Genomic DNA, 12,400 nt, shown 5'->3' with positions numbered 1-12,400 from the left:
GGAGTTTTGCCATGCTGGCCAGGTATCAAATTCCTGGCCTCAAGTGATCCACCTGCCTGGGCCTCCCAAAGTGCAGGATTACAGGCACGAGCCACCATGCCTGGCCTCTTATTAGATATTATATGTTCTGTTATTTTAGTTATCTTCTTTGGGGTCACTAGTTATAGAAATACTAATGTCCTTTGTCTTCTAGAACTACCATGTTCTCTTTCAATGTCTTTAACTCTTAGTCATTTTTATTTATTTTACTATTTTCGGTCCTCTTCTCTATGTCCATTGCTGTTATAGGAAATGCTTGTTATCCTCTGTGCTGCTTCCAATTCTTTTCTATTTCTTTACTGAGTTTTGGTGGTAATTCATGTTTTGCCTCCTTGCATCTTTTCCCCATGTCATCTTCAAGCTCTTATGTTGTTTATTTCTTTTACAGTGTTGATTGTTTCACTGATTTCTAAAACTTGTAAAAATGATATGTTTTGTCAAACATTTTATCTGCCCTATAACAATATTTTCTGGGAGGTGTTCTGTGTCTGCCATTTGTTTGTCTTGTTTCTTTTCTTTTTCTTGTAGCTTTATTGCATAGGTCCTCAGTTCCACTTTAAAATTGCTATTCATTTTTCGATGAGTTGAATTGTTTCTGGACCAACTATTGTGTAAGAGTTCATATAAGTGAGAAACCAAAGTATTGTTCCATGGTAATAGGAATTCTTATTTTGACACAGGATTGTGCATATGACCTCTTTCAATTTTTTCCCTAACTAATTAGCAACACAGGGTTGAGAAGAAAGCAGAGCCTCTTCTTTTTCACTTTATTTACAAATAGATTTACCAAATACCTCTGTAGTTTGTCTGAGTGAGTGCTCATTTAGTTATACCTCCCCCTGATTTTTGAGAATGTATGTTGATGTTAAACCTGCCACTGGAGAATGTGGCTTATTGTGAGAGTCAAATGGGTTTGCTTGTGTTCCTGGCCTCCTGATCCTCCCAAGATTAGATCTTAGAACACATCACTCAAGGCAAAATTTGGTCTTCAGAGCAGACCCATTTACCTGAGTGTGTGTGACGGAGGCTTGACGTGGGGTTTTCTTAGGAGTTCTTAAGTGGTGTTCCAAAAGCTTCACACACACACACACACACACACACACACACACACACACACACAGACATGCACTTAATATTTATAAATTTTAAAACCTAGGATGCCAATTACACCCTTTAGTTTGCCTTAGTAAACAGGGCTTTATAACCAATAAATGGTCCTGTTTCCAGATCCAGAGAAATATGGAAGAAGGGTCTTAGTAAAATATTTAAAAAACCATAAGGTTCCATTATTCCCATGGGTCTCTGTTCTATGTATGAGATATAATCTTAACTCCTTGGTATATCTCGAGTTCTGTGCCATGAGGACCTGGTCTAGAGCTTGAAGTACAGATGACAGTAGACTTTATCACCTCCTCCCACTTCCAGACAATGAGGAGGAGGAACTGTAACATGCATCCCAGTCTGAATACCAGCCTCTAGTTCTGCAAAAAACCATAAAATCAACCCAAACCCTGATGTGATCACTATATATGTATTGAAATGTTGTGTATCCCACAAATATGTACAATTATTATGTGTCAATTAAAAAATTTTAAAAAACTTTTGGCTGGGCGCAGTGGCTCATGTCTGTAATCCCAGCACTTTGGGAGGCCAAGGCGGGCAGACCACAAGGTCAAGAGATCAAGACCATCCTGGCCAACCAACACAGTGAAACCCTGTCTCTACTAAAAATACAAAAATTAGCTGGGTGTAGTGGCGCATGCCTTTAGTCCCGGCTACTTGGGAGGCTGAGGCAGGAGAATTGCTTGAAACCAGGAGGCGGAGGTTGCAGTGAGATGAGATCACACCACTGCACTCCAGCCTGGGTGACAGAGCAAGACTCCATCTCAAAACAAAACAAAACAAAACAAAACAAAAATTTTAAAGACAGAAAAAAACTCTTGAGAGTCACTGAGTTCAGGGTCTATAGTGTGTATGTTATCTTGTCAAAATATAATATGCTCTTTCTTCTTGGCTATATTCTACAGGTTGATTGGCAGATCCAGCAGTGATAGAAGAATATCTTTGGGAGGCTCTAGTGGTCTCCCAGGCCACAACCGGGGTTTATCTTTCACTGATGTATTAAGTATTCTTATTGGAACATTTTGTCCTCTTGCTTAAAAATAATGACTCTTTGGTTTAAGTGTCAGATGGTTAGGAAAGTTATTTTTGCTATTGGCAAACATGTTAAGAAGAAAAGTTGACTCATCTGACCTAGAGGGAAGGGACTAGGTTAAATTCTAAAATCAAAACCTAATCTCTTAGCAGCTTAGGCAGTAGGCAAGTACAGACAAGAAACTTAGGCCCTTCGCAGTTCAGCCTATGTAGGAACTATCCAGCAAGCTGGGAACTGCTGATCAAAATTCGGTGGTCCCCATGAACACCTAGCCATGGCTACTAGGACAAAGCGAGCTGTAAACAGCCAACTTTTTCAGCTCCATGGGTTCCTGTTCCTCTGTCCAGAACTCAAGGGCCTGGGTCAACTGCATGGCTCTAAGGGACATGGGTGAATATATTGCTGGAGTTTCCAGAGAAGAACAGGGGTTTATCTTCTGCAGAAAGCCACGAATGCCTTACATTCTCCCTAACCTCAGATCGCACTTTTGAGCAGTTTCGCAACTTGAGGTTGAGGCACATAGAAGAAAAATTGTGGTGATGAGTTGCCTGCTGCTGGCAGCACTTGAGGTACTGGTGGTGTGTGCACTAGGGTGTGGACAGGAGGAATCGGTCCTAGTGGGTGTTCCACTGAACGCAGCCTACCTCAGCTTTGTCTCCTTTGCCTTGTCCCTGAAGTCTCACCCTGGGAGGCTCCTCCATCTTCCCGGTGGGGGAACAAATTACCAGGTCTGTGCTTTATTTGTGGGGGTGGGAGTCAAATCTGGGGAAGGCACTGAAGAGAAAGAAGCAGGCACAGAGGTTCCCAATAAACGTGGTGATTGCCAACTAAAGAGAATGTGGTTCCAGAGAAAGGAGAAGCACAGGATCGAGGAGCCAAGGGGAGTTTGAACTGGATGCACCGGTGGCTTTTCCTGACCTCAGCGGTGTGGGCTGCCCCTCCCTGGCCTGCAGGTGTGTGGCCCACATCCACAGAAACAATGGCTGCATCAGGCCCAGACTCAGGCAGTTGTGACTGAACCCACGAATTAGCTAGATCTGTGCTTAGTGGATTTTCTTTTTAAAAATGCAGATTCTTGGCTGCGTGCCGTGGCTCACGCCTGTAATCCCAGCACTTTGAGAGGCCAAGGCAGGCGGATCATTTGAGGTCAGGAATTCAAGACCAGCCTGGCCAACATGGTGAAACCTTGTCTCTATTAAAAATACAAAAATTAGCTGGACGTGGTGGCAGGCACCTGTAATCCCAGCTACTCGGTAGGCTGAGGCAGGAGAATCAGTTGAACCCAGGAGGCGGAGGTTGCAGTGAGCAAAGGTTGCACCACTGCACTCCAGCCTAGGTAACAAAGCAAGACTCTGTTTCAAAATAAATAAGTAAATAAATAAATAAGGAGATTCTTAATGATTACATATGATACGTTAATAGAGTCCCCTTACACTACAGATCAGGCTAAAGTCTGCTTTGATCATCACTTACAATACTGACCCTCTCCACAGAGATAACCCATGTTTCTATATTTTCCTCAACTTCCCATATGCATTTATTTACATGTAACCATAGAAAACATATAGTATTGTTCTATGGGGTGAAGGTTGTTAACACACATGGTATCATTATGCATGTAGATACCTGTGTAAGTAATAATAGAAAGTATTAGTGTGGTTTTGTGGGGTGGAGGTTGTTTACATACATGGTATTATTGTGTAAGTATAATTTTGCAAGTTTTTTTGTGCTTGAAAATATTTTGGGAATTGATATGGTTTGGCTCTATGTCCCCATCCAAATCTCACCTTGAATTGTAATAATCCCTTCATGTCATGGGAGGGACACAGTGGGAGGTAACTGAATCATGGGGGCAGGTTTTTCTTGTTATGGTGATAAGTCTCACGAGATCTGATGCTGAGAGTTACCCCGCACATGCCCCCTTGCCTGCTGCCGCGTAAGATATGTTTTGCTTCCCCTTCGCCTTCTGCCGTGATTGTGAGGCCTCCCCAGCCACGTGGAACTGTGAGTCAATTAAACTTCTTTTCTTTATAAGTTTCCCAATCTTGGGTATGTCTTTATGAGCAGTGTGAGAACAGACTAATACAAGAATCTTCCAAGTCCATGCAGGTAGATTTCATATGGATTACCTGCTAGTTCTTTAGATGTTCGTCCCCCTTGCAAGGGTGAATGCAGTCTCCCCTGTCACTCTGTACTCTTACTGAGTTGAGGCTGTGTTTTTATATTGTGTTTGGTCTCTTCAGAGTGTCCAGGTAGCCAGACTCTGCCTTGTCTACAGTGCCCCGAGGCACCCTCCCCCCACTTTGGGTTGTGTTGTATGCCACGTTCATGGTCTTTGCTTTCATAAAAGAACACCTCTGGACTGCTCAGTGTCCATGTGGTAAGCCTGCAAAGGCCTCCCCAGAGCCTGAGGATGCGTGACAAGGAGGCAGTGATGCCTGTCAGTCGAGGAAACACAGCCCTCCTGTTTTGTTTTACTGTACCTTTTATTTGCCCACAGCCTGCCAACAAGGTCAGCTCCAGAAACACAGCATGTCATTCTTTTTCACATGGAGCCTGCACTAATAGAGGTGGCGGTTAAGAGGCTGGAAATGCCAGTAAGGGTTTTGCCAGTGGTCAGCTTTGTTTACAAGTCTGAAGGTTTCTGTTTTACGAGAATTCTCATGAGGGGACACTGGGCTGACAGTTGGGAAGGACTAAAACCATGAGGGAAGCTCTTACCTTGCTGGTCAGTTTCTCTAGATAATGTGTAGTATGTATATTCAGACTTATGTATTTCCTGACAGTGAAACTAATTAGATCCTGGAATAGGTCCCTAAGGAAATAAACCCACAAACTAGACAGTTTTACTCTAGTTAGCACTTGGGAAAAAAGATATTCAGATATTTCATTTTCGTGCAACTTTAGAAAAATTTTTTTCTTAATCTCTATTGATTTTGTGCCTCTCTTTGCAACATATTCTAAATGTATTATGATCATTATAATTATTATAATGAATAGTATATAAACATAGGTATTAAATGTAAGCTTTAATAGATTCTACACTAGGTATGTTTGTTAAAACCTAATCTAAGTGAAATAGTAGAAAATACTTAAAGTGTGTTCAGTATTAATGAAGATGAACTATGGCATGTGTTTAGAAAATAATTTATTTGAAAACTTTCTCTAAGATGTTTCTATCAAGACTTAAGTAGGTTCATCCTCCTTCATGTCTTTTTTTCTTTTTGTGGCGGAAAATTAGAAAACCTTTTTTCTTCAACGTTTTCTCTGGCTCTTTTTTTCTTCTAGGGATAGAAAATGCAAACCTCAGAACTGGCTGCTAAACTGACTCACCTTAGCAATAATTTTCCATCTGTTTTTATATTTACAAGTCTTTTCTCCTTTTCATTTCAATGTATTTCTTTGCATACTGCTTCCATTTGGCTACCATCCTGCAGTAATATTCATAATGAACTTTACTATGCTGCTCTCCACTACTGCCTGGCTCTGGATCCCAATGTCTTTGATCATTTTGGATTAAACTTTTAATTTTTTCTCGCTCTTTGTGGACACATTTTCACTGTGAGTTAATGAAAGTTTTGATTCTTCTGCACATGACAGATCACAGGGGCCATGGTTAAAACTTGGAATTTAAGTATCTGACTTGCGCAGTGGGCAGTGAGGTATTAAATATCATGCTTTCCATGCAGAAAAGCAACTGCAGGACTTCTTGTGGTTATTACAAATCATATCTTTCATTTCCTGAGAGTAACTGCCTGCTTGGCAAGGTTAAAACTTTCCAGCAGTAGGAACTGGAAACACCTACCTGTGGTACGTTTCTGAGAAGATGAAAGAGTAAGAAAGCACTAAAACTGTGATTTTGATGATGGCTGGCAATTATGATCTGTTTTCAGTCTAGTTTGATTAAGAGAGTGTAGGGAAGATTTCTTCAGAACCATGAACAGCATAGCAGTGGTGGATCCCAGTGTGTGTTCTGAGTCCTTTTGAAACATGGCATTTCATGAAATTTTGTTGAAGGTTTGTAGCAGACTTTCAAAGTGAGGGTTTCTAGCAGACTTTGCTGCTGTTGGGTTTAGCTGCACAGTGCTCGTGCCAATTTTGTTACTGTAAATGTAAATGCATTATGTAATTTAAGTCAACTTTCTTGGCTGAAAACTGCTATGTAATTCTTATAAAAATTAACTTCACCTTTTTTTCTGAGACAGCAGACCTTTTTTTTTTTTTTTTTTTTTTTTTTTTTTTTTTTTTTTGAGATGGAGTCTTGCTCTGTCACCCAGGCTGGAGTGCAATGGCGCAATCTTGGCTCACTGCAATCTCCGCCTTCTGGGTTCAGGCAATTCTCCTGCCTCAGCCTCTTGAGTAGCTGGGACTACAGGCGCCCGCCACCATGCCCAGCTAATTTTTGTATTTTTAGTAGAGACAAGGTTTCACCATGTTTGTCAGGCTGGTAGACAGCAGGCTTTATTTTTTTGGGGGGGCCTCAAAGACTCTGGTGACATGAAAAAGAAAAACTGCTTTTTTAAAAAATTAAATAATGCTTTTGAATTTTGCTATTAAAAATAAATACTTTTAAAATTCAAGTTTACTTATTACAAATATTGTTGGCCGGGCGCGGTGGCTCACGCCTGTAATCCCAGCACTTTGGGAGGCCGAGGCGGGCGAATCACAGGTCAGGAGATCGAGACCACGGTGAAACCCCGTCTCTACTAAAAATACAAAAAATTAGCCGGGCGCGGTTGTGGGCGCCTGTAGTCCCAGCTACTCGGGAGGCTGAGGCAGGAGAATGGCGTGAACCCGGGAGGCGGAGCTTGCAGTGAGCCGAGATCGCGCCACTGCACTCCAGCCTGGGCGACAGAGCGAGACTCCATCTCAAAAAAAAAAAAAAATATTGTAATATTGCCTGGGGCTGGTAAATCATTTACAATATAGGTAGATATAGATGCACATTTAAAAACTCCTAAATAAATCACTAACAAATCAAATCCAGAAGTATTAAATGATACATCATGATCAAGCAGGGTTATTCAAGGAATGAAAGGATGGCATTATGTTAGGAAATTTATTTAACACATCACATTAGTAGACTGACATGCTGGCCAATGGCTCAGTAAGTCTGTTTCTCCTCCCTGTCAGGAAGACATCTAGATTTATGCCTGAGTTCTGGTAAATGAAATGCAGCTGGAAATGTTGCATGTCACTTTCAACTCTAGCTCATGAAACATTTTTCTGTGCAATCATTTACTTTCTCTCTTTCTCACTCAGTGAGAGAGATGGCAGAGCCATAAGATGGAAGTGGTGGTTGCTTGAATTTGGAAGGCTACCTCAAGAACATTCACACCTGTCACATGAATAAGTTTCTAAAGCTACTACGATTTTGAGGATTGTTACAGAAGTTAGCCTCATACTGACTAATCCTGGTAGCAAAAGGGCATTTGATAAAATTCGGTACATATTGCTCATTAAAAAAAAATTATAAGATGGAATAGGATTCTTTTAACTCGTTAAGAAATACCTATCTTATGTTGAATGCCAACATTGTTCTTCATGATGAAGTACTATAGGCATTTTCTTTAAAATAAAGAAACAAGACAAGGATGTCTACTGCTACTACTATTAATGTTAACTGGCTAGAAGTTCCAGCTTACATCTGAGAAATAAAATTATCATTATTTGAGAGGAAAAGATCATCCACCTAGAAAATCCAGGAAAAATCAACTGCAAAATTATTAGAGGGACTGAGGGACTTTAATAAAGTCACCTGCTACAAAATAAATATTATAAATTAATGTTTCCCATATGACCTTTAAGAAGTAAATTGTGTATCTTGAAATACAGCATATATGAAATAATCATAAAACAGAAAGGTATTTAAAAAGAACACAATTTTTTAAATGTTGTGAAATTAAAAAATTATAGCCAAAAAAACTTCAAACAAAAATTTAAAAATACATTTAATAAAGTTTCAAAGAAAAAAATCCAAAGAGATCGGCAAAAGAAGAGGAAAGATGAGAAAATTAAAGGATTCATCAAGGAGTTCAATATCTGACTAAAAGGTGGAAAAAGCAAGCAGAAGGAAGAAAATTATCACACACAATTAAAGAACATTTAGCTGACTTGGATGACTAAGCTTTATTCGAATTTCCTTAGGTTTTATCTAATGTGCTTTTTTCTTTTCCAAGATACCACATTACGTTTAGTGGTCATGTCTCCTTCAGCTCCTCTTGGCTGTGATAGTTTCCCAAACTTTCCTTGTTCTTGAGGATTTTAACTCCTTTTGAGGAGGACTGGTCAGCTATCTTGTAAAATGTCCATCTGCTGAGATTCATCTCATATTTCACAACTAGAATGAGATTATAGGTTTTGGGAAGATCAGAGGTAAACTGCAATTTTCATCACATCATATGAAAGGTAACACTCTCAACATGACTTACCACTCTTGACTTTGTTCGCCTTCTGAGTAGTGAGGTACCTCTCGCTGAGAGTTTGTCAGGTTTCTCCACTGCAAATGCTACTCTCCCTGTACCACCTGTACTTGGATTCTTTGGAAGGAAGTCACTATGTGCTGCCCATTCTTATATGTGTGTAGTATCTTATTGTTTTCCTTGCTTGTACTTTTAATTTACATAATGTATGTCTAGTAATACATCAGCAGTACCTGGGGATCTTCTTCTCTTGCTTGTGCCAATTCTTGTTCACGTTTTAATGAACAAAAATAGTCTTTTTGGCATACCTGATTGTTTGATTGTATGATGAGCACTGTGGTACTTTTAGAGTATATAAAATAACATTTTCTTCCTCCAGAGAAGGTTTTCATTTACCTGGTGCTTGAGGGTATTACTAATCCAGAGCTACCTTAATCTAATGTCAGGGTTTGAGCTTTTTCTATCTACCCAGACAACTTGAAGCAGGGCTGCTTTATGTACAACTCACATGTACTTTTAGGATCCAGCCCTTTGAGGTCAAAATTCTAAGTGTAGGGTGGCTGCAGACCCCTTGTCTTCCAGCCCTTTGAGGCTGTCAATAGCACTGTTCCACTTCTCAGCCACCCTTTCCAAGTAATCAAATGCTCCTGGGCAAAAGCAGCTCCAAATGTTGGGCTTCATAGTGAGAATTTCTCTCTTTTCCCAGATCTTAACCTGGCAATTCCTCACTATCTTATTAGTTTTTTAATGTTTGGGGGTAATATTATTTTACTTCTTTTTTTCCCCATCACAGAAATCTGCCTACTGTTTTATTTCATCCATATATTTTAGCCTTCTTTTTTGGGAGGTTTGTCTGTATCACCTAATCACTGTTAGGAGGAAAACAGGGTCCTGGGGTTCCTTTTGCTTCACACCCCACACCCCAGATCTTTCCTACTGGCTTTAAAAAGTTACACTTAATATAGCTGTATTATTTACATTTTTGGAGAGAAATCGTGACAAAAAACAAGAGTCTTGACTGTATTCTCCTTCAAAGTTAAAAAGAAGCTTCTGACTTATCAGTCATGGAGTCACTAATCTAAACAATTACACTACTTCCTTGGCCAGAACTACTATACCTAACCACAGAATACTCCATAATTCTTATACAAAGATAATTTTATTAATGAAAAGATCACACAAAACAAAGTTTTTGTATTCAAAGTTATCTGTTTAAAATGTGGAAAAGGTAATATTTACAACATTTTCCATACAGTACATAGTTTTTATGCCTTAACAGAATGCTAAATAGAGAAAAAAACTGAGAGCAAATGCTAAATGGAGAGAAAACCAAAAGCATCAGAAAACCTTGTTCAGAGAATAATACGTAATAGGCAACAAAATTAAGAAAACTCCTTAATATTTTTAAGTATGTTGTATAAAAACATTGTGTCTTGTTTATTGGGACTACCTTTTTTCCATTTGATTGGCATTAATATCGCTATCACACTCTTTAATGTTCAGCAAAATCCTAGTGAGCTGCCGAAATGAATTCTACAAAATGTCTGAGAAGGATACAAATTTTACATTTGTACGATACAAAATTTAATATTCTAAATGTTGAAAAACAAAAGTTAAAACAAAGAAAAAGTATAAGCAACTGTCAGTGGTTATAATGCAATCAATGGGTGGTCATGAAACATTAAAAAAAGAAAATCAATTGCACTTGGCCTAATATACAAAAGACTAACATTTTATCTACTAACCCTTTAGGACATTTTATTTGAAATAAGCAGAAGGATCAGTGAGCAGCATAACACAATCAATAGTGGACACTCTGAGTAAGCACCTTATTTCAGTTACGTAATTTAGATCCGTGAAATTCCTCAAACAATGAGACTATACAATTCACACATTTTAGATGGTAAGGTATCAATAAGTGGGTTTTTAAAGTTAAATTCCTATTAAAAGACTTTTTGGTATATCTTTTTTTATAGTATAAAATAGTACTATTTTACAATTTTCTTAGAAATTCAGTGTAAAAGCTACCAAAGTGCTAAAATATCACAATAGCATGATAACAATACTTGAATAGGATTTCAAAAAAGTTCAAATACATATAAGCTTATTTCTAAATATGTATAAAAAGATACAAGGATAAGTTTTAAATACCTCAGCAAAGAAATATCTTGATTTTATATCAAAAAAGTAAAATAGCATAGTATATCTTAAAATACTCTTAACAAGAGTAGAATCTTCATAAATAGAAAAGGAAGATTCCTCTAACTCTGTCCTCCCACACCATTAAAAAAATATTATTAACCTGCACATTTCTGTTTTCAGGTATACTGTTGTCATTAACCTTTGTGTGAAATGAGTCATATTATTCTTGAACTCTATTTTTTCCAGTATAACAGTAGGCAATGCAGCTTGAAGTGCAAAAGAAGAATGTAACAGTGGTTCTTACAAAACAGTGCATAGGTCACTTCCAGTGTAACACAAATTTGCTTCTGAGTAATGAGAGAAATGTTCTTCAAGTATCTGAATGACAACCACCTCCCTGCTCTTTTCTCACTCCTGAAACCGGGTGAACAAGTAGAGATGTGGAACCTTTGAGGCTGCTTGGTTCTGAAGAACTGGGGACCTGCAAACTGTTGCTCTGTGCCAGGCCAGTGTCAGTAATATCATTCTTTGGACTAATCCTAGATAAAAGAAAAAACATTGACGCACACACATCCACAAGCACAAATATGATGCCATTTTTCATGAGTTTAACCCCTAACCAGTGTCCACCTTTATCAGAGAATAAGTAGTTAAACGTCTTTAGGTGTACTTTAACACTTCAAAATACAAATAATTTTTGTTTTTTTTTTTTTTTTTTGAGACGGACTCTCACTCTGTTGCCCAGGCTGGACTGCAGTAGCGCGATCTCGGCTCACTGCAACCTCCGCCTCCTGGTTTCAAGAGATTCTCCTGCCTCAGCCTCCCAAGTAGCTGGGACTACAGGTGGGTGCCACCATACCCGGCTAATTTTTTGTATTTTTAGTAGAGATGGGGTTTCACCGTGTTAGCCAGAATGGTCTCAATCTCCTGACCTTGTGATCTGCCCACCTTGGCCTCCCAAAGTGCTGGGATTACAGGTGTGAGCCACCATGCCTGGCCAAATAATTTTTAAAAATATAATATTCACTGACTTCAGAAATTTCATCAAGCACTACCCGTATATAGGCTGAACATGGAGTCTCATGGGGAATAGAATTAATAAGGCAGGATTCCTGTCCTCAGTTTAACAAATGTTTTATTGATTTTCCACCATAGATCAGTACTGTGTAAGAAATTGGGAACATAAAGATGAGTAAGACTTCAGCTTTCCCTTTGAGAAGGTTACAAATCTACTAGAAGATAAAGCATGTATCTAATTCCAATCCAAATATATGAAAGCTGCCATAGGAACACAGAGAAGTCTGAGAAGCCTAGTCTGAGAGGGTTAGGTAAGATAACTTTGAGATCTTAATGCAATTAGCTGTTTGCATTCTGGCTTACCTGTGTTTTGGTCACCTATGGCCATTGAGAAAACTCATTAAAGATAATGTCAATATCATTTCATGTTCAGAAAATAAAATAATTTTAGATAAAATGACACATTATAATTTTGTATAGGGTGACACCTTTTAGACAGAATTAAAATGCAGTATTAATTAAAACTTAGCCTGTATTTCAGGTAAATTGCATTTACTTAAATGTACAAGTAACTCTTAACGATTACCACAGAAATGAACATTCCTACTTGAACAACATATATTAA

At 38.6% G+C, this 12,400-nt stretch overlaps 2 protein-coding genes across 7 annotated transcripts in view; both read right to left on the bottom strand.

Moving 5' to 3' along the window:
• CTHRC1 (collagen triple helix repeat containing 1) overlaps nt 1–12,400 on the bottom strand; it is a 403,638-nt gene that overhangs the window by 42,137 nt on the left and 349,101 nt on the right. The gene's annotated exons all lie outside the window — the stretch shown is intronic.
• FZD6 (frizzled class receptor 6) overlaps nt 9,757–12,400 on the bottom strand; it is a 34,095-nt gene continuing 31,451 nt past the window's right edge. For 5 of the 6 annotated variants that reach the window (XM_015145733.3, XM_077942302.1, XM_015145734.3 and 2 more), the window contains one exon: nt 9,757–11,297. In XM_015145733.3, coding sequence (XP_015001219.2) covers nt 11,129–11,297 — 169 coding nt within the window. In that variant the 3' untranslated portion in view covers nt 9,757–11,128. 6 annotated transcript variants of the gene reach the window in all.

The sequence above is a fragment of the Macaca mulatta genome, chromosome 8, assembly GCF_049350105.2.
Source record: "Macaca mulatta isolate MMU2019108-1 chromosome 8, T2T-MMU8v2.0, whole genome shotgun sequence".
NCBI lineage: Eukaryota > Metazoa > Chordata > Mammalia > Primates > Cercopithecidae > Macaca > Macaca mulatta.
Note: the sequence above shows the minus strand (reverse complement) of the source record. Positions and strands in the feature narration are given on the sequence as shown.